We start from the raw sequence: 23586 nt of genomic DNA, 5'->3' as shown, positions 1-23586 counted from the left end.
TGTGCAAGAAGGGGTATAAAAACAGGCAATTTGTAATCGACAAAGATAAAGGAACTAATATCCCCCCCTTTTTGGGTTAAAAAAAAAAAGAAAAAAGGGGGTATTGCCTTGCCACTCCACCCTTACCCCCCACAGGAAAAGCCACCCATTGTGTTCTTTAGTACTCACCTGATTTAATTTTAGAAACTTAGAAATGATATTTTATGAGTTTGATATACCTTGGGGATTTTTTCTTCTTTGCTTACAATCAGTTAAGACAACTCCTGCATCATGGAGTTGGTGGTTCCTAAGCACAAGGAGAAGAAGAAAGGGGGAAATGGAATTCTGCTAATGTGAAAAGCAATAATTTTAGGAAAAGGAGCATCAGGTAGAAGAAACTATAAGCAGAGGCAGGAGGGTAGGGGAGCCTGGGAAATATTAGGCACCCAATGACTGATATAGTTTGGCTGGAGCGAGGATGAGTGAAGATGAGTTGGTGTAGAAGGAGTTAAGACTGTATAATCAGGTTTACTTCAAGTCCTAAAAGGCTTTGAATGAATGCCAGGCTAAGAAACTCATTCCTTATGTGAGGGGATCTCAAAGTTTTGAGAAGACAAATCTGATAGTTTTGTGGAAGAGGTATTAGACAGGAAGAGGGTGAGGGAAGTGGAGAGAGAAGGGATGACAGACAGGGAGCCATTCTGGAAGGGCATGAACAGAGCAGTGGTGTTGGTGGAGAGGTGGAGTTTCCTGCAGCCATGAAGAAGTGTGAGCGTTGGGGAAGTCGGGTTTATAGGTGCACATCTGAGAGTTGTTTGCAGAGAGTGAAAGTTGAAGTGGTGGATTTAATGAACTCATAGAGGGTGAAAGACATATACAAAGACTGGAGAAAAGACTGATACTCTTTTGTGCTATATTTTTCTCCTGAGAATAATAGATGTTGCCTGTCAACTCCTCTTTAGAATAACATTGAATGCTTTTTTGTAAACTGTGCTTTCTGTGAGTGTGTACAAATATGGGGGATTATTAGGGACTTCTAAAGCTAATCCAGAACTTAAGTATTTGGGGGAAAGATTTTGAAATGAAATAGTGACACTGGGTATGTAGAAAGTGATCATAATACAGTTTCACCTTGTTGCATCTTTACAATTCTGAGGGTATGCTGAGCCATCAGACTGAGCTAGCAAATGAATACGCAAAGGATACGTGTGTGTCAGTTCTTCTGCAAACACTTTAAATTTGGGTTTATATATCCTTTAAAAAATATTTTAATATTTTTGCATAAATAATCAATTCAGAAATCATAGTAATTAAAAAACTTACACTTTGATAAATGTAGCTTCAACTCCTGTTGCTGACTATGTCTACTGCATGTTAGTTTGTTACATATTTTTCAAGTACTTCTTTATGCTATTACAAACATGCTATTATAATGCAAATGTTTATTATTTTCATGACATTTCTGAGTCACTATGCATGACTATTCTTTTTTTTTTTTTGTCTTTTTTCCGTGTCCGGCAACGGATCGCAACCCTCAGTGTTGCCCCCGTACCGGACCGGGGACCGGCAACGGGATTGCAAACCTTGGTGTTGCTCCCGCGCCTCGCTCAGCCAGTGAGCGGGAACCGGTCTGTACGTGGGATCTGAACCCTCCGGCGGGAGCGCCGCCGCGCTTCCCAAGCGGCGCACTATCCAGTGCGCCACCGGGCCGGCCCTGCATGACTATTCTGAGTCTTGTGTTTTCCACTTATAGTATATCCTATAGACGTTTCCATATTATTACTTAAAAAGTTTGTGCTTTTTTGACAGTTACAAGAAATTTCATTATATGAATGCAAATGGTTCTTTTTATCTATAATTCCCACCTTTTGGCTGCTAAAAAATAATGCTACAATAAATATAACTGTAAAATGAATTCTTACAAATAGGATTGCTCTGCCAAAGAGTATTTGTGGTTTTGATTGATATTGTCAAGTTACCCTTCACTGGGTGTTTATGTAAGTGCCTGTCTCCCCACAGCTTCACCAATGGTGTAAATACGTGTCAGACTTTTGGATTTGTGCCTATCTGATAGGTGAGAGAAGTAGAAACTCAGTTTAATCTTAAATTGCTTTTCTCTTATATGAGTGTGAGTTTGTACGTATTTTCATGTTTAAGGGCCAGTTGTATTTCTTTTTCTGGGAACTATCTAGTCACATCTTTTCACCATTATTCTATCAGGCTGTTCTGCTTCTCTTTGATTTCTAAGACCTTTTCATATATTGAAATGATTAGCTGTTGTCTGTACTGAGATACAAATTTTTTTTCAGTTTTTAATTTGTGTTTTTTCCTTTGCTATCATGCTTCATTTGAAAACATTATGCAGGTATTTTTTATTTTTATATAGTCCAATTTATCAATATTTTATTTCTAGCTTCTGGATTTTCAGTTCTTTGGTAGAAAGATTTTCCCTCTTATTTATTTATTTTTTTCCTATTAACATATGTTTTACCTAGGAATATATATATATATATATTTTAATATTTAAATCTTTGATTCATTTATTCTGGTGAGTTTGTCCAGATGACTAATCCAGTTGTCTCAACACTTTCTATTAAAAAGTCCATCTTTCTCACAGAGCAGGGGCAAAAAATAAATAAGTAAATAAAATTTAAAAAGTCCATCTCTACCCAACTGATTTTGAGATACATTATTAACATTATTTCTGGAATTCCAGTATATATTTGGATCTATTTCTGAGCCTTCTATTTAGTTCCATTTGTCTACTTGTCTTCTCATGCACTGTTATCATATGGACTTAATTATCGCTTCTTTAATGAACTGTTTTGATATCTGGTAGAAATAATTGTTCTTGTTGCGCTTCCTGTTTGTTCTTGTTTGCTTATTTTCCCATATGATCTTGAGATCCTGCTTTCTGTGGTCCAAGGAAATACAACAATCCATTTTTATTGGAGTTGTGTTAAGTTTATAAATTTACTGAAGAAGGTTTGACATTATCTGTGTTGAGTCTTACTCTCCAAGGACAATACGTTTTTCCATTTATTTAGGTTTTCTTTCATATCCTCCAGAGATGTTTTGAAGTTTTCCTCAGATAGGTTTTGTACATTTCCTCTTAAGTTTATATTATGGTTGCTGTTTTAAATGGAGTGTGATCTTCCATCATATTTCTTTCTTTTTTTTTTTTTTTTAAAGATGACCAGTAAGGGGATCTTAACCCTTGACTTGGGGTTGTCAGCACCACGCTCTCCCAATTGAGCTAACCGGCCATCCCTATAAAGGGATCTGAACCTGTGGCCTTGGTGTTATCAGCTCCACACTCTCCCGAGTGAGCCACGGGCCAGCCCTTCCATCATATTTCTAAATGATTGTTGTTTATATATAGGAAAGCTTTTTATTTTATTTTATTTTATTTTATTTATTTATTTATTTATTTTTTCCTTTTTGTCTTTTTTACTGACCGGCAACGGGATCGCAACCCTCGGTGTTGCGCCCGCACCACGCTCAGCCAGTGAGCGGGAACTGGTCTCCACATGGGATCCAAACCCTCGGCGGGAGCACTGCCGCGCTCTCAAGCGGCGCACTCTCCAGTGCGCCACCGGGCCAGCCCTAGGCTTTTGATTTTAGTAAGGTAGAAGGATATAAAATTAAGAATTCTCATGCTGTATGTGGTTTTTCAGGAGGTTTCCTTTTTTTCAGATATACCGTTATTTTATCTTCAAATATTGATAGTTTTACCCCACTTCTTGTTCGACTTTGGTTTGTATTTTACTTATTTTCCAGTTTATACTTCATTTCGTTCACTTGTCTAATTGTGTTGGCTGATATTCTATTACAGTGTTGAATGGTAGTGGTGACAGTTGGCATTCCTGTTGAGAATGTGCTATAGTGCCTTCAGTGTTTTCCCAATAAGGGTCGTGTTTGTTTTGATCTATTTTCCCATCTCATGTTAAGTACTTGTTGATTCTTGTTTTGTTGTTTTAAATCAAGAATGAATGTTGAATTTTTCATGTTTTTTAAGCATCTGTGATAGTGAATATATATTTTCCCCCTTAGACCTATTATGGTGAATTATATACTAAGAGTTTAAAAATTTTTTTTTTTTTATATAAAAGATGACTGGTAAGGGGATCTTAACCCTTGACTTGGTGTTGTCAGCACCAGGCTCTCCCAAGTGAGCTAACTGGCCATTCCTATATGGGATCCGAACCCGCGGCCTTGGTGTTATTAGCACTGCACTCTCTCAAGTGAGCCACGGGCCGGCCCAGAGTTTTAAAAATATTTGAATCATCTTTGCATTTATGGAATAAACATTGTCTAGTCATAATGTGTTGCTGGAAATTGTCTGCCAAAATTGGAGTTAGGATTTTTGCAGTTGATCTTTATATTTGATTACTTACCTAACTATCTTTCTTTCTTTCTCCCTTTCTTCACAGTTTAAATGTTTGGCAGAATTCTCTGTAAAAAGTCTGGGTCTAGTGTGTATTGGTTGGGTGGGAGGTGGGGGTGTATGTAAGTTTCTTTTAATTTTTTCTGCTGATTGGCCCAGGGTTTGAACCCTGGACCTTGGTGTTATCAGTACCATGCTTTAACCAACTGTGCTAAATGTAAGCTTTTCTTTTCTTTTTGCTCACCACATTATTTCATCTGTGCAAATGGTTCTCTTTAGTGTTCACATCTTGGTGTCAGTATTTAGTAGAAAGTTGTTCATTTGCCCAGATTTTTATTCAGCTTATTTTCAGAGGCCTTTGTGCAGAGTTGTTTATTGTAATTTTTATGTTTTTCTGTTTATATTTTTTCTCCTTTGTAAATTCTTATTTTGTATTATATGTGGGCTGTCTCCCCTGACCCTGTTTTGTTTTTCTTAATTGGGTTAAGTAATGGAGTATACAGGTATTCAAAGTAAACTTTACCCTTAAAAATTTTTGATTGTAATTCTAAAATGTGCCAACCAGGGCAACATTGCTGGGGGAGCATGAGTAGTTTCATAACTATAATGCTTTTTTAAAAACTATGCAATCATGATTGAGTCATCATTATTGAGCAGTGCTTAGGAAAACCAAGAGAGATGCATATATTTTGAGCACGTTTCATGTATTTGAAAGCTCATGGTAGTTGTGCTGATTTTTTCCTCCCTTTTTATTTTATGGACCTGTTATATGGTACAGTAGTTCCCTCTTTTTTTTTTTTTGTCTTTTTTCGTGTCCGGCAACGGATCGCAACCCTCAGTGTCGCGCCCGTACCGGACCGGGACCGGCAACGGGATTGCAACCCTCGGTGCTGCGCCCGCACCTGGCTCAGCCAGTGAGTGGAACTGGTCTGTATGTGGGATCCGAACCCTCGGAGGGAGCGCCGCCGCGCTCCCAAGTGGCACACTGTAGCAGTGCGCCACCGGGCTGGGCCCCCAGTAGTTCCCTCTTATCTGTGATTTCACTTTCTTCAGTTTCAGTTACCTGAAGTCAACTGCAGTCCAAAAATAGGGGAGTATAGTACAGTACAATAAGATGTTTTGAGAGACCCCATTCACATAACTTTTATTGCAGGATGTTATGATTGTTCTATTTTATTACTAGTTATTGTTGCTGATCTCTTATTATGCCTAATTTATAAATTAACCTTTATCATAGGTATGTATCTACAGGAAAAAACATAATACTGTATATATAAGGTTCAGTACTATCTGCAGTTTCAGGCATTCACTGGGGGTCTTGGTATGTGTCCGCTGCGGATAAGCAGGGACTATCATATACCCCATTATAGTTCTTATAATGCAGTGTTTATTGCTGTTACAAGGAAACTTGTGAAACTTTTATGTGGAGAGTTTTTCATTTTGCACTGTATTTACATTTTCTATTTGTCCTCCTCTCCAATCCCCACACTCAAGATTAGAGAAACTTGAAACTTAAAATAACAACAAAACTGCCTAATCATTAGCAGCTCCTCTTACTGGTACATTGCTAATATGACCACCAAATGGATAAAATATTATTAATAATAGGTGAAATTAAGCAGAAAATGTTCTAACACTTGGAATCATTATAATTGGTAAGGTGAATGGTTTAACATAGATCTGTTGTTTTTATCAACAAAATGACAATGTGATTCAGAGGTGGGGCAAATCCAGGTTTTGTGGAAGCTTGACATTTATACAATTTGGAGGCCCTCTTTAATAAGGAATACAAAGTGATCCACACGGAATTAGGTGTGGGATGTTGGAAGGGACCTGTGTACATTTGGACCCTGAGGCTTAACCTTATTAGCTTCATGGTCAATTTGTCTTTAGCTCAAAGACCTTGAACTCAAACCTGAAGTCATGGCTGAGGATATAGCAGGGTTACATGGCTCTTTGGACCAAAAGAGATAGAGGCTGTTTTCTACAAACCTTGACTGGATGACTGTGCAGGTTTATGAAGATGTAAAAGAGGTAGAAGGTTTGAGAATATATCTGACGACAGTAACACCACCAACAAATTAAGGGTGATTATCTTTTCTAAACCTTGGTTAATCTGTAAGATGTGTAGGAAAGCTGCTTCTGCCTTGGAGAGAACTTGAAGAGTAAAGAAACTGGCAGGATATCTGTGTACTGATGTTACAGAGTCATACATTGGACAGAAGAGCTTACTCAAACAACTTGGACCTGGCTGAACTATAGAACTGAGGAACCATTGGGTGAACCCCTGCCAATTTTTTTTTTTTTTTTTTTTTTTTTCTCCTTAGCTTATTGTGGGAAGGTCCAGAGATCTCACTGAGAGGAAATTAGGTGTGTTTCAGGCTGTAAAAGATTCCTGCCTAGGTTAAAAAAAAAAGTGTGACTTGAGTTACAGTTTTCTGGAAATGATGGTCCAGCGACAACTGCATATCCAGATTAATGTTGGATGGGGCCACATATAAGTTTTCCTGTATCTGTTAAAGTTCTCTTTCTTCCCTCAAAGGTAGGAGAAATACTATGAAGAACTGCTAGCCAGGGCTTTATATTTAGCAAGGAAGAACTGGGGGCGATGCAGAGTTGATGGAAAAGATCTTTTTTTAGTTTAAATTTGAATTTAAATTTATTTTTTGATGGGAAAGGTCTTATGTATTTGGGGTTTGTCAAAGGGTAAGTGTTGGACAGAGTGACTGGAACTTGAGGCTTTAAGGTACAAGAAAGCATTTGGTTTTGGAGTCACAGACTTGGTTTCATATTCTGGCTCTATTCCTTATTCTCTGTGGTCCTGGGCAAATTACCCAAGCCCTCTGAGCCTTAGTTTCCTCATATGTAAATTGGGGATAATATATAATACCTCATAGGATTATGAGGATTACATAAGTGTATGTGTCAAGGACGTAGCACACAGCCTGGCATCAGGAAACATTCAGTAAATGTCAGTTGCCTTCTGGTTTAGGAGGGAAGATTTTAAAATATATATGGGAAAGATAGGTATAATTGGTTAGAGCCTCTAATTGAGATTATAGCTAGACATTTGACAGACTCAGAAGTAACATTTTTTTCTGCTTTTTAAAATATTGAGGTGTAATTTACATACATTTAAATGCACAAATATCAAGCAATTCAGCTAGACGGAGTTTTACGTGTTTATAGGTGTTATGTGATTACCACCCAGATCAAGCTAAGGAATGTATCCACAATCTCAAAGTTCTCTCAAGCCCCTGCCCCATGTATTTTCTTCATCCCTTAGTCCCTCTTCTCTCCTGATTTCTGTCATCATCAATTAGTTTTTCCTCTTTTTGACTTCATAAATAGACTCATACAGTATGTCTTCTGTGTCTGTTTTTTTCCATTCAGAACAATATTTGTGGGATTTCTCCATGTGGTTGCATGAATCAGTGGGTTTTTTATAATTTTTGTGGATTATTTCTTTATACAAATACCGGTAATTTGTTCAATCATTATTTTATTTTATATATTTTTAAAGATGACTGGTAAGGGGATCTTAACCCTTGATTTGGTGTTGTCAGCACCACGCTCTCCCAAGTGAGCTAACCAGCCATCTCTATATAGGGATCTGAATCCGTGGCCTTGGTGTTATCAGCACCACACTCTCCCAAGTGAACCATAGGCTGGCCCTGTTCATTCATTATTATGTTGATTGATATTTGAGTTATTTCCAGTTTTTAGCCATTAGGAATAAAGCTGCTATGAACACTGTTGTGCAGATATCCTTGTGAAAATCTGGGCCATAGGTTAAGCAAGTATATGTTTAAGTTTATTAGAAACTGCTAAGTGTTATTCTAAAATGTTTGAATATTCTTAGTAGCAGTGCATGAAAGTTCTAGTTGGTCCATAGCCTCTCTAGTACTTGGTATTTAAATTTTAGCCATTCCTGTGGCTGTATAGTAGTATCTCCTCATAGGTTGTTTTTTTTTTTTTTTTTTTTTTTTTGGTGGCTGGCTGGTATGGGGATCCAAACCCTCGACCTTGCTGTTATAACACCGGGCTCTAACCAACTGAGCTAACCAGCCTCATTATAGTTAAAAAAAAAATAGCATTATAAGTACTTTTTTCTCAATATAAAATAGTATATACACTTTATAGCAGAATTAAACATTACAGAAATATAATAAATAGGAAAATTAAAAATCAGCCATATGAAATACTTGTATTAGTCTGTTTCTGTTGCTTCTAACAGAAATACCCAGAACTGGGTGATTTATAAGAAAATTAAGTTTATTGCTTACAGTTTCAGAGGCTGGGAAGTCCAAAGTCCAGGGAACATAATCTGGTGAGGGTCTTCTTTGGTGATGGCTTTACAGTAATGCAGGTTTCTCACATGGCAGAATGGCAAAGCAGAGAGAGAGAGAGAGAGAGAGGGACTTTCACATGCTCTCCTTTTAAAGCGCTCAGAACCATGCCCCTGACCACTATTATTAATCTGTTCACTATGGCACGGTCCTACAGTCTAATTGCCTCTTCAAGGCCCACCTTTCAGTGACCATAACAGGGTTTCCCACCCTCAACAGTTATAGTGGGGTCCAAGTTTCCAGTACCTGGAACTTTGGGGGACACAATTTAAGCTTCAGTGAGTTTGGTGGGGGGAGATTCAATCCACAGCAATATTATTACCCAGAAAATACCAATATTTTGATGTATTTCCTTAATTTTTTTCACCCATTCATATATATTTTTCTAAATATAATTGGCATTGTAGTTTAATAGATATGGGGTTGGGTCCTGGAATATTTTTTTAAAGGTTCCACAGATAATTCTGGTATGCAGCCATGTTTGAGAACCACTGAGTTAGTTCAATACTCTTCCATTCCTTGATATCTTAGTGTCTGGTCTGGTGCCTGGCACTCTCTATAATATTGACTAACTGCCTTGGGTTGAATGTCTTCCCCAAAACTTAATCACCATTGTAACTGTTAAGGGTGGGAAGTCCTATTTTGGTAATTGCAAGGTGGAGCCTTGAAGAGGTGATTAGATTGTAGGACCATGCTATAGTGAATGGATTAATAATGGTGGTCAGGGGTGGGTTTTGAGGGTTTGAAAGGTAAGCACAAATAATTTTTCTCTCTCTGCTTCCACCATCTTGAAATGTGAGACCCTGGGTCACTGTCACCACCACCAGATGTGTTCCTTGGACTTTGGACTTCCCAGCCTTTGAAACTGTAAGCAATAAATTTTGTTTTCTTTTCAAATCACCCAGTTCTGTGTATAAGCAACACAAACAGACTAATACACTAAATGAATAACTGAATGAATGCATTAAAGAATGAATGTGTTTGATTTAGATGAGGAAATTGATTACCAGCTATGTTGACTTTTCCAATAAGTATCTTAAGTACGTTTTTAAACATAGCATTCATTTTTTAAGGGTAGAGAGAATAATACAATTGATCCCCTTGTACCCATCACCCAAATTCAACAATTACCGAGAATTTGCTGCATTTGCTTCATCTATCCTTTTTTCTTTAAGCTTTTCCTTTGTGGGAGTATTTTTTTGTTAATTAAAAAAAATAATTATAGAAGAGTATATGAACAATGTAGAAAGTTAGAAAATACAAGTAAGCAATGAGAAATATATTCTCCATATTCTCCTCTTAATGCATATACTTCTAGGGAAATATTTTAAAGCTAATTTCAGATATCATGTCCTTTTATCTTTACATACTTCAGTATGCATCTCAAAACATGGACTTTTAAAAACATAAACATAAAGACATTATTATACTCAACTAAGTTGATAATAACAAAATAGATTTTTGAAAAAGTACTTAGGAAGGAAAGCAGTGATGATCAGCAGCACAGAGGAGTCCCTGTGAAATACGCATAGCCAAATTGCCTAATTTATGTCCTGGAAATTGTAAACTTGACTAATGGCTCAGGGAATGCTTTGGACATGGTATATCTAGAGCTTTGCCTTGCAATGTTACAGCTAAATTATTGCAAGCAAAGGTGGCAAAAAGTAGACTGGAAATCTGTGCAGTTAGGTGACTGTGTAGTTGGTGCAGTAAATAACATATTAGTGTATGTACTGAATAATGAATTGTAGACAAATGAGATGGAGATCAGTGGTATGTTTTTGGGATCCATCCTGGGTACTGGCATTTCAGGAGGTATAAAGATCTTTCTAGTTTTTGACGACATCTAAGTGACTGTTTGAGCAAGGGCCATGCCTCTCCACTGGCATTCTATATTTCTGTTCTTCTTTAATTCCAGCAGCACTGGACAATCTCATTCCCCAATCCTAACATATACTTGGTTGTTATAACTACTTTACATTAGTCTCTTCTTTAATCAGGCCGGTCACATTTATGGGTCAGGAAGGAGCTTGGGGATGGTAGGGAAGGACATAGCCCTGGCTTCCTTGCCAAGGAGCTGAGCCCCTCAGAGGAGTTCATCATGCCAGGAAAAGGACACCACTACTGATAGTTGGTGCTGGGACAGGTAAACTCTCTGCCCAATTGTTTAATAATTGGGTAAGAGGATAGAAGTATAACATATATAAACAAGAATGTAAAATTATAAATGTAGAACTTTATGCATTTTCCAAAGTGAACTTACTCATGTATCTCTCATCTAGATCAAGAAATAGAACATTACCAGTACCTCTAATGCCCCCCTCCAGTCACTGTGGGATGGGGAAAGTGTATTTGTGTCAATCCAAACCAGATTTAAAAATTTTCCCATAGAAGCCACGTTGAGAGTTTTCTATTTCATGCTATTGCTACTATATGATCACCTATGTTTTTGAGTTAGTTAGGTTTATGATTGAGTAGGGTTCTTGCTCAGACAGACTATAGTCATGTGCCACATAATGATATATTTCGGTCAATGAAGGACTTGCATTTATGTTGGTGGTCACATAAGATTATAAGGAAGCTGAGAATTTCCATTGCCTAGTGACATAGTATATGTCATAACAGCATAGCAAAACACACATTACTCATGTAGGAGTGATAGGCTATACCGTACAGCCTAGGTGTGTAGTAGGCTATCCACCATCTGGGTTTGTGTAAGTATACTCTATGATGTTCACAACACAATGAAATTGCCCACTGATAGAGTTTGGATGTTTTGTCCTCCCAAAACTCATGTGGAAATCTGATCTCCAATGTGACAGTGTTGGAAGCTGTTTGAGTCATGGGGATGGATCTCATGAATGCATTAATGCTCTCCCCGGGGGAGGAGGGATAGTGAGTGAGTTCTCGCTCTATTAGTTCCCATGAGAGCTGGTTCCCATAAAAGACCCTGGCACCTCCCCTCTCTCTCTCTTTCTCTCTCTCTCTCTTTCTTGCTTCCTCTCGCCATGTGATCTGCTTGTACCTGCCAGCTACCTGCCACTTCCCACCATGAGTAGAAGCAGCCTGAGGCCCATGCCAGAGACAGCTGTCCCAGAATTGTAAGCCAAATGTTTATTTGTTCTTTATAAATTACCCAGTCTCATGTGTTTCTGTTATAGCAACACAAACAGACTAATACACCCACCTAATGATACATTTCTCAGAACATAGCCCCATCATTAAGCAACACATGACTGTCAAACAAGGTTTCCATGAGAGAATGTGTTTTGAACTCTGAACTTCTGACTTTTAGAATGTAGGCTATTGGTAGGTTAAAGGTCTACATCTGTATATAAGCTGCTGTATCCTCCTTGGTCTGTAGTAGACTCTGATTTTCTTAATTGCTTGCTTAGAAAGCTTGCTTTACAACTGGAGTAGAAAAACTAGTGTGATTTATAAATGGGCAGTTATTCCAAGAGTTCACTCAGCTAATTTAGAGTTAATTATGTTTGAGATGGTTTTAACTTCTACCTCCATGTCCTCAGGCCTCTCATATCAAGTATTATTTATGTACGAGTGACTTGCTGAAGACATAGGGGCATAGGCCAGCTTGTGCAATTAATCTCTGGCATTAGATAGAGTTCTAATTTTATTTTCATCCAAGTATAGACTGTGTTGGCTTGGTCAAAGCATTCGGTATAAGACAAAGTTCAAATGCTTATGAATTTACTCTTTAAAAACTGACTTGTGAAATAAAAGGAAATTTTTCCTAAAATCAGGATTTTTTCCAATTTTAGGCTATGGATTGCTTTGAAAGATCAGGATTAATTTATTGAAAATAACTGGGTTGTTTTTTTTTTGTCTTTTTTGTGACCAGTAAGGGGATCGCAACCCTTGGCTTGGTGTTGCTCGCACCATGCTCAGCCAGTGAGCACACCGGCCATCCCTATATAGGATCCGAACCTGCTGCGCTCCCAGCGCTGCACTCTCACGAGTGCGCCACGGGGTCGGCCCTAACTAGGTTGTTTTAATGACAATAAAATTAATGTAAATTGTATCTGTGCTAGTTAATCTGATATGTTTATATTGATGTTTTGAAGACTACTCACCAACATTTCTAAGTGCCAAAAGAAATATTTCCTCTCTTCCTTTCTAACCTATAATTTGATTCCTGAAATATAGTGAGTGTTCCTTATATGTTGATTGAACTGAATATTTTTTCCTGTCAGAAGTTTATATTTAGGTGAATTAGATCAGTAATTCTGACCCTCAATAGTCAATATATCTCAAAAGGAAGTAACATTATATTTTCAACAGTGCTTCTTTTGACACCTAATTTATTATAAGTCCCATTTTCAAATATTGTGTGCCCAATATTAGAGAGCTCTCAAGCTGGTACCTGCTCTCTTACAATATAAATTTTCATCTTAGGAACAAGGGTCAGTTCCACGTAATTTTAATTTTAATTTTTTGGTTATATCACATGTGTATCCACTACTTAGTTTAATAAATAAAACATAAATAATTGAATTCCCCTGTGTATCCCTTCCTGATTCCATTACCCTGCCACCCCCTTGGAACTACTACTCTTATTTTGATACTTATTTTTATGCATATTTCCATACTTCATCTACACATGTATATATCCTTAATACATAGTATTTATTGTTTTGCATTATTAAAACTCTGTAAGAATATTGTCTTCCACATAACATTCTGCATTCATTCTGATTGTTGCGTATTCTGATGTTTGAGAATTATCTGAGTTGGTAAATGTCCTAGCCAACTTGTTTTAACTCCTGTACGGTATGCGCTGTATAAATCCATCCATTTATCTGTTACCTCCTTAATGGACCTTAGAATGTTCCCACTATTTTGCTATAGAAAACAATGTGGCAAAGTGTTCTTATATGTGCCTGCTGTTGCATAATTTCATAAGAATCTCTCTGAGAGGATAAGGGAGGAGTTCTTCTTTAAGGTGAAATGCCAAATAATAAATGTGGAAGGGTTGAGGAGTGATACAAAAATTTTAAAAAACACATAGTACCAATTCATTCAGGCAAGAATCACCAATAGATCGTAATACCATGGATGAAAGTTTGAGTATCCAAAGTTTGATATTGTAAATATCCCTTGGGAGCAGGATATTTACATACTTTCAAAGTATCTCCCCTTTATAGATACTTATAGGGAATAAGTATCTACTTATTAATCTTAAAGAGAAAAATAGTGACTTATTGTGGAGAAACCTGGAAGCACCACCTTAAACCAAGTGATCAAAGTTGCATATCTTCAGTCATGGGACAAACTAACATTAGTGACTCCTGACGTAATGCACTGAGAAGAGTACAATATTACTTACATAGTATCACCACCAAAAGTATACAGCCTGCATTTAATCATGAAGAAACATTAGACCAACCCAAATTCAGAGGTATCCTACAAAATAGATGGCCTGTACTTTTAAAAAATGTCAATATCTTGAAGGAAAAAGGAAGACCTAAGAAACTTTCCATATTTAAGGAGACTAAAAAGACTTGACATGTAAATGTAAGGTATGAATGATCCTGGGTTGAATCCTGGCCCAGGAGGAAAAAATATTGCTATAAAGGATATTATTGGAAAGATTGTCAAAGTTTGAATAAGGTCTATAGATTACATACTCATATTGCGTTAATGTCAACTACTATGATTTTGATAATTGTACTGTGGTTAAATAGGTAGATCTCTATGTCTTAAGGAAATGTATGCCGAAATATTTGGGGGTAAAGAGCATGATGTCTGCAACATATTCTAAGATATCTCTTTATAGAGATAGAACAATAAAGCAAATATGGCAAAAATGTTGGCAATTAGTGAATCTGGGTAAAGTTACCTATTGTTGCAACTTTTGTGTACATTGAAATTATTTTTTTATTTTTTTATTTTTTTTTTCCTTTTTGTCTTTTTTCGTGTCCGGCAACGGATTGCAACCCTCAGTGTCGCGCCCGTACCGGACCGGGACCGGCAACGGAATCGCAACTCCTTTTTGTCTTTTTTCGTGTCCGGCAACGGATTGCACCCCTCAGTGTCGCGCCCGTACCGGACCGGGACCGGCAACGGAATCGCAACTCCTTTTTGTCTTTTTTCGTGTCCGGCAACGGATTGCACCCCTCAGTGTCGCGCCCGTACCGGACCGGGACCGGCAACGGAATCGCAACTCCTTTTTGTCTTTTTTCGTGTCCGGCAACGGATTGCACCCCTCAGTGTCGCGCCCGTACCGGACCGGGACCGGCAACGGAATCGCAACTCCTTTTTGTCTTTTTTCGTGTCCGGCAACGGATTGCACCCCTCAGTGTCGCGCCCGTACCGGACCGGGACCGGCAACGGAATCGCAACTCCTTTTTGTCTTTTTTCGTGTCCGGCAACGGATTGCACCCCTCAGTGTCGCGCCCGTACCGGACCGGGACCGGCAACGGAATCGCAGCCCTCGGTGTTGCGCCCGCACCTCGCTCAGCCAGTGAGCGGGAACCGGTCTGTTTGTGGGATCCGGTCTAATACATTACATACACTGGTCTAATACATTACATACATCTAATACATACACCAGGCCGGCCCTACATTGAAATTATTATAAAAAAAAAAAAAAAAGAGATCTTTCTAAGGTATACCTAAGAGTGGAATTGCTGGCTTCTAGGTTCTGGTTGTCTTTGAATTTACTAGACAGTGCCAAGTTGTTTTCCAGTATGGTTGTACTAATTACATTCTTGTTTTTCCAAATCTTCGCCAATACTTGATATTATCCAATTTAAAATTTTTATCAATCTTATGGGTATGAAAGAACATCTCATTGTGGTTTTAGTTTGCATTTCTTTGATTATGGGGAGGCTGGACATTTTTTCAAATGTTTAGTCATTAAGGCTTATCTTTTAAAAAATTGCTTGCCATATTCTTAGCCAATTTTTTTTCTGAATTTTTTGAGTTTTTCCCTTTAATTTTTTATATGTCTTAACATATTCTGTAAATTAATCCTGTGTCAATTAGATGCATTGCAGTTACCCACATACTTCTGAAAGTTGCTTGACCAAAACATAAAATGGAATCACATTTTATTTGAATTACACAGAATAAACTACGTCAAGGGGTAGAGAAAATATTACATATGAAGTGTGTAGGGGTAGGGTGGCTGGCTTCTCTTTGCAGATCTCTTCTCTGTTGGCTCTGTTAAATAGTATGATGCAACTTGAATTTGCATTCTTATTGCTGGCCCTTTTGCAAAAGGTTATTTTTAGAAGGGCAGTCCGCTGTCCCCCATTGTATTTCATTCAGAGATTTACTGAATAACTTGTTCTTTCTTCCCCCTCTAGACATAAAAAAAAAAAATCTATATATTGCTAAATAATGAAACTCTTGCATTGCTAAATATTGGCCAGTGCTTGGATTGAGTAACTGCTCGAGTGGTAATTCAGTGCCTGTAAAGCAAGAGGGTAATTCAGTAGGAACACTATCTTGGTTCATCCTCTAATACTAATTAAACCTTTTTCAGAGATTGTGCAGAAAGTTTAAACCACTTAGATTTGACTACTGGAAGAGATAACCTAATGATCATTCAAGAGCTTACCTTATTGTTCTATTTACATATATATATATGTAAATAAAGCTTACCTTATTTACATATATATATGTAAATAAAACTCACCAAAAAACACAAAACCTAAATCACTAAACCTCAGCCTTGTAAGGAAACTAAACATTTTCCCACTCTCTCACTTCATGCAGCTGGTGGTTGTCATTAACAGAGCTTGAATTTTGACTCCAGGTCTTCTTTCCTTCTCTAATGCATCATTCTGCCATTCCTTCAAAAAAACAAAAAACTGGAATATTCAAGCTCTTTCTATTGATACATGTATAAGTTCTCCAGGGAATAGGTAATATAGCACTCTCTACTTTCTTCATTAATTTCCTAGTAAACTGGAAAGTGAAAGAAAGGGGATCTTCTTTCAGGGAATTTGACATCTTAATCTCCACCTCAAAAGAGAAGATTTTTCTTTGTAGCCTAGTGTAGTAAGTAAATTTCTTTTTTACACACCCCAGAGGAACAAATTGGATAGTCATATTACTGTGTGTATAGCTACTCTTTATTTTCTGAAGACCTTCTCATTTATTATTCATATTTAGTAGTTAGAACTGGGTAGCAATAGTCATTTTTCAGTTTCCAAAAATTTATGCTATTTAAAAAATCTCTGAGTTATTTTCTTTATGGAAAATACAATAATAGTATAGAGAGGAAAATCTAATCCCATTGCCCAGAGATAACCACTTGATGTTTTCTTCTTGACACTTTTCCTATTGTGTATATATATATTTCACAGAGCTAGATTAAACTATAATTTTAGATCCTGTCTTTTTTTGCTTACCATTAGAGTATTTATTAAGGGATGCATTATATCTCCCTGTCTGGATTGGTTATAATGAAGAATGTACAGTGAACACCTTTGCCTACATTACCGATTATTTTCTTATGACAGATTCCTAAAATTGGAATTATTGATCATCAGCAAAACTATTTTTGGTCTTTTCATAACAAACCAATTTCGACAAAATTGCTACTAGTTCCGCACTTGTACAAGTTGAATATGAGAGTACCTATATCATTTTAGTCATTGAACTTCATCATTAAGCAAAAAAGTTGCTGGGTTGGCCCGTGGCTCACTCGGGAGAGTGCGGTGCTGATAACACCAAGGCCACGGGTTCGGATCCCATATAGGGATGGCCGGTTCGCTCACTGGCTGAGCGTGGTGCTGACAGCACCAAGTCAGGGGTTAAGATCCCCTTATCGGTCATCTTTTAAAAGAAAAAAAAAAGTTGCTGATTTGATAATGTAAATTGGCTAATCTTTGTCTACTTTACATTTTTTGATTACGAGTGAACATTTTTTGATACATTTATTAACTATGTTGCTTCTATGAATTCAGGCCATGAAATTTACTGACTTTTCTGCAGGAGCCTGTGTTTTTCTTATTAAAAAACTATTACATATTAAAAACATTAATCTTTTGCCATTTGTGGTACGTGTCTTTTGCCCCTTTTTTTGGTGGTTGGCCAGTATGGGATCTGAACTCATGAGCCTGGTGTTATTAGGCTGTGCTCCAACTGACTGAGCTAACCTAACCAGCCAGCCCCTTCTTTTGCCATTTTGCTTGTGTTTTGACTATGGCCTTTATTAAGGATGAACAGAAGTCTTTTATTTTTACACAGTCTAGATAGATCTATACTTGGGGAGAGTTTGTTTCTGTGAGTTCTTTCACTAATGGATGTAGGGAAGAAACCTAAGCAACAGGGTTATGAAGAACTAAAATTCCTCCATAGTTAACTGGAATCATTGGGTAGAGGCTGTATTGTGTAAACACAGTGATTTCACCTCTTTTCTCTCTTCTTTCTTGTCTCTTATTTCTGAAATGTGCTTCACGTCACCCATTAAACATATTTATTTGTTTTCCGTATTCTACACAGTTAAACTGCCCCTTTGGTCAGTTGTTCTTCTGTTCTATGGCATTTTCTCATGTTCTGATGCTTTCTTTTAAGGTATTATCCAAAGAGATGAGTCACCCATGGAAAAAGGGCTCTCTGGTCTGCGAGGAAGGGACTTTGAGCTGTCTGACGTGTTTTATTTCTCCAAGAAGGGATTGGAGGCCATTGTGGAAGATGAAGTGACCCAGAGGTTTTCCTCAGAGGAGCTAGTGTCATGGAATCTCCTCACAAGAACCAATATAAACTTCCAGTACATTAGTCCGCGGCTCACTGTGGTGTGGGTGCTGGGCGTCATAGTACGCTACTGCATCCTACTTCCTCTGAGGTAAGTCACCTGCCTGATAATTTGATGGTATAAGTGGTTCGGCTTTCTTTTTCAATCATGTGTATAATGGCCACATAAGAGTATTGTGGTACTAATTCTACCCCTTCCCATTTAGGAAACCAAATGTGACCTCTGCAGGAATATATATATATATATATATATATTTTTTTTTTTTTTTTAAAGTGATGACCGGTAAGGGGATCTTAACCCTTGACTTGGTGTTGTCAGCACCACGCTCAGCCAGTGAGCGAACCGGCCATCCCTATATGGGATCCGAACCCGGGGCCTTGGTGTTATCAGCACCACACTCTCCCGAGTGAGCTACGGGCTGGCCCTGCAGGAATATATTAAGTATCTATTCTCCTTTTACATTTTTCCTAAATGAAGGTGTGTATTCAGAATTCAGTATATACCTTACAATCTGGATCCACTTTGCTCTTACAGTCATAGATAATTTGAGGATGGATAGAAAAGGGAATTTAGAAAAAAGAAAGTCAACCAAACTATAACAGCTGACCAGAACCCAGTGCCTCTCTTTGCTGGTCTGTAGCAGTTCATAGCTGCATAGGAGAACAAAAATTCCTGAGAGCCATCCAGAAGTGTGAGTTTGTTCCATCCAATTCCATGATGATCACTCACTTCTCTTATTAAAAGTTCTCCACCTGGGTCCCCTTCTGCTTCTAAGTTCGAGTGTTGCCTGATGAGAAGGCAACCTCAAACCCAGTTTCCCTGCAGCATGGTGTGGAATGTAAGAGTAGAAGACAGTGGGTAGTGGGGAGAAGCTGCAAGTGGTCAAGATCTGTTTAGCATGGTAATGGCTGGTGTATTGGCCACAACATTGCTGTTGATCATCTTGCTTCATTTCCCTGGACAGGCCTTGGCATCCTCTCAACAGAGCTTTCCAGGCAGTTGCTATTAGCCAACTAAAATTGGCATGAGTTGAAACCTCTTTACCATTCCCAAGAGGGCCTACACTTGCCTCATTCAGGTTCATTACAAGGGAAGGCATTGCTTAAGTATAGGCAAATGCAGATCTCCAGAAAGTTCTTTGTTTCTTTTGCTCCTGTTGCCAATGTCCAGACATTGGTGCGTAGTATGTCTTTTGGGAATCATTTCAGCTGTGATAACAAAGTGAAATTCAGGGTTTCAAATACACTTTTGCTTGAACCTTAAGCCATTGCTCCCAAGGTGGGATTCATGTATTCTGGTAATGCACAAAACTATCTATTGGTGTGCGGGAAGAAATATTAGAGCTTTTATTTTTTAGAAGCTTCTAATAATGGATTAGTTCTTGCATCCACACGTGGTCCATCAGTATCCGAGGTAAACTGAGAGAGGAGTGAGGACTTATTGAGGTGCCCTCATTTGTTGTTGGTTTGCTTTCACTGTGCTTTGGGGCCCAGCAAATGGTGTTATGATTCTCTTTTCTAGTTTAAACTAAATTAACACTCATAAAATACATTAGTAACATAAAAGATTTTTTTGCAGAGAAACCACAGATTTAAGATGATACAGTAATGTAAGCATCTAACAGCAAAAAGAAAATGGCAGAATTAAGATTCCTACTCTTAGTACATACTGTTCAGTGTGAAGGAATTGCTTTGTAAATGCTTTTTAAAAAAGCAGTTGCTACAAAGTAAGCATGTAAAAAGATTGTGCTAAAATTGATTCTGGTGATGGTTGTGCAACTCTGTGACTATGCCAAAAACCATTGAAATGTATTCTTTAAGTGGGTGAATTGTATGGTATAGTGAATTGTATCTCAATAAAGTTCTTAAAAAATGGATTGTGGCTGAAAACATGTCATCTATGAGAACTCACATGTTGGCTCACTTAAACTGGGAAACTGAATTTTCTGGCATGTTAATCTAGCAGATAAAAAGTTTCAGTAGTTTAGAACCCAATTGTTAATCATTAACCCAATGTTAAAATGTAGCGCCTTCAGAGTTAATGTGTAGGACAAGTGATTCTCATTAGGACAAGATGGCAACACATTATTTTAAAACTTTTGAATAATTGACTGATGAGATTAAATAATGGGTTAGTTATTGCATCAGTGATTGACATGAAAATTCGTCATCTAAAGAATCCAACGTTCAAATAACTGTCAAAAGATGTTAAACCAAGACTTTAAGAAGATTTAGCACCTTAACAAGGTATTTATAGGGAAGCATATTCAAAAAGCTTTGCTCTCACTCAAAATATAATTATTTGCTCTTGTTCAAAATAATATTTTGAGTGAGGACAAAGAAATTTTGCAGTATTAATATATATAATTTTTAAATACTATATTTTATTTTATTTTTATTTATTTTTTTGGCGTTTGGCTAGTACAAGACTTAAACTGTGGATCTTGGAGTTATCAGCTCAACCAATTGAGCTAACTGGCCAGCCCCAAAATACTATATTTTAAACATAAAAATATTCATAAAATTTTTTTATCTTTATTACATTCTTCATGTTTGCAGATGTTTTATGATGTATGTGATATCAGTACAGCAGTATATGTATATCATTCTTAATCACGGTGGGGGTACATGCTCAGAGGTTTAATTGATGGGGTGTTTCCCCACCTAGGTTAAGACTACTTCCTTAAGCTATTTTTTTCTACCCTAAAAAATACTCTACTCGTGCTGGCCAGTTAGTTCAGCTGGTCAGAATGCTGTGTTGATAATACTAGGGTCAAGGGTTCAGATCCCCCTATTGGCCAGCTGCCAAAGAACCCTACAAACAAACAAACAAAATACTATGTTACTATGTTAAAAAAAAATAACAATGTACTGCGACACAGAATAGTATGTGTAATAATAGTTAGGGGTATGGGTTCTGGAGCCAGAATGCTTGGATTGAAAACCTGGCTCTGTGGCTTGTTGGCTGTGTCACCTTGGGTAAGTTATTTAACCTTTTTACGCCTCGATTTCTTCATCTGTAGAATGGGGATGATAAAATTGTTGCCTATTTATAGAGTTTTGGGGGTGATTAAATGCATTAAAAATAAAAAGTACTTAGAATATTGCCTGACAAATAGTGTTAGCTGCTGTTTTATCATCATCTAGTGTAAAACCTCAGATTGGTTAAGATAAGCTATTTTGTGCTGCAAATATCTGGTCAGGAGGTAAAGACAGTTACATGTCAGGAGTAAACCAGCTTGACTCTGGAGATGGTTACTATTCCTGACCATTGATCTCAGGCAGCTACTGTAGCTTCCCAAACCCACAGGGTCCTTATTATACTCCTGTGGTGGTCCTTTAACTGCAGAGGGGTACTGGATATCTCCTGCATTCAGCAAAATGTGGTAATGCTTTTCAGAGAACTAGAAGACATAGATGGGCCTCTGGTTAGATTTGAGAGGTTTATCGAGATAATCTAAAGTCTCTGCTTTCTCTATTTTGATGTCAGAGGTAGGGTCTGGGCGCCCTGATAGTCAGCCTCAACCTACCCTGTTCTCTTATCAGGTTCTTGACTCTACCACAGGAAAGAATTCAATAGCAGAAAATGAGAACAGATTTAATACACATAAGAGATACAGGTTTCACAGAGAGAGTGCAACCTAGCTCCAGAGGCTGAGCAGGGCCCACAGTAAGTTTAACACAAAAGCAAGAAATACCTATTTAAAGTTCAGTACAGACAAGAGAATGAGCAGCTGCTTGCTGAAAGTAAGTCTGATACAAAAAGAAAGAAATACACACTCCACAGGCAGAGTTTGGGGTGGCTCCAGGAGAGTGAGCAACGGCCTGGCCTTCTGCTGGGATTTGGCTTTTATGGTTTTGCTACCTAATGAATATTCAATGAAGGGGATGGGTTCCCAGTTATGTAACATAGTCTTGCACATGCTCAGTTCATTTCTTCTTAGAGCATGTTTATTGGTCAAATCCTATCACATGCACCAGGCATATTCAAGAATATTCTGTGCTCTCTTGCACAGCTAGTGGAAAGTCATTCAGAGGATAAATTCCACTTTGTTGAGCATGCCCAGCCACGAGGGTTATATAACCCCTCTCTACTGAGCATGCCCAGCCACTGGATTTGCATAAGCCAGCCCCTTGTCTCATTTTCCCTGTGTTGGTGCTGAATATAGGTCTAACTACCAATAGTAACTTTCCTCTAGGGGAGGCCTAGAGGAGGAGCCTGAAACCTTGGGGAGTGGCTTGTAATCCAGAAGCATGTCCTGTAACCCGAGCCCAGGGAAACTGAGCACCTCCTGTGTCAATTTGACTAAGTAAAATGTTTTAAAGAATCTTATTAGTAAAATATGATTCAGCTGTTGATTTTTTCCTCCCTTTTAACTAAATCCCATTATTTTGAAAGATTTTAAATCTCAACATTTTGTTTTGAGTAATGCTATTCAGATTTCTAAAAGTGACTTTTTTTCTTTTTGAAGTGATTGGAGTGTATATTAAAAGCACTTTTCAAAAATGAGAAAGTATCTGTATGGAGATTAGCCATATTGTCAGTCACCTTGTTTGCTAAGTTCTTATCTTGAACTATACAAAAGGACAGCAGTTATATTTGCATTAAAGGTTCCTATGTGATGATATATTTTGGTGTTCTTATTATGAAAGAGCCTTTGAATATAACTTTTTTGCCATTTTCTGTAAATTTGAATTGTACACTTTTGATCCACCCCAATTAACAACCCAGTTATCATTAAAATAATTTTCAGAGCTTTGTAAAATATTTTCTTTTGTAACCATGCCACACAAAAGTATCCCAATGAAAATATTAAGGTAACTACTTTCAACCTGAAGTGACTTATTTATAGAACATAAATACTTTTTTCTTATACAAAAAGTTAATATGTGTGTATTGTAGAAAAAATTAAAATGATTCAGAAGAGCAGAAAGGCAAGACTTTATTTTATTGCCTTTGACCCTCTTAACCTTTTGAGGATTACATGGAATGAACTTGACAGTTTCGGGCCGGCCCAGTGGCGCACTGCTACAGTGCGCCGCTTGGGACTGCGGTGGCGCTCCCGCCGAGGGTTCGGATCCCACATACAGACCGGTTCCCGCTCACTGGCTGAGCGAGGGGCGGGCGCAGCACCGAGGGTTGCG

At 37.8% G+C, this 23586-nt stretch overlaps 1 protein-coding gene across 1 annotated transcript in view; it reads left to right on the top strand.

The window, feature by feature from the left end:
• Positions 1-23586, top strand: part of AGPAT9 (1-acylglycerol-3-phosphate O-acyltransferase 9) — a gene marked incomplete at its 5' end in the record, with an annotated part of 50932 nt that overhangs the window by 13592 nt on the left and 13754 nt on the right. Inside the window, one exon of the mRNA XM_008592088.1 lies at positions 18262-18532. Coding sequence (XP_008590310.1) covers positions 18262-18532 — 271 coding nt within the window. The remainder of the gene's footprint in view (positions 1-18261; positions 18533-23586) is intronic.

The sequence above is a fragment of the Galeopterus variegatus genome, unplaced genomic scaffold (assembly GCF_000696425.1).
Source record: "Galeopterus variegatus unplaced genomic scaffold, G_variegatus-3.0.2 Scaffold7570, whole genome shotgun sequence".
Lineage (NCBI taxonomy): Eukaryota > Metazoa > Chordata > Mammalia > Dermoptera > Cynocephalidae > Galeopterus > Galeopterus variegatus.
The sequence above is the reverse complement of the archived record's forward strand: the minus strand, read 5'-3'. Positions and strand labels throughout refer to the sequence as shown.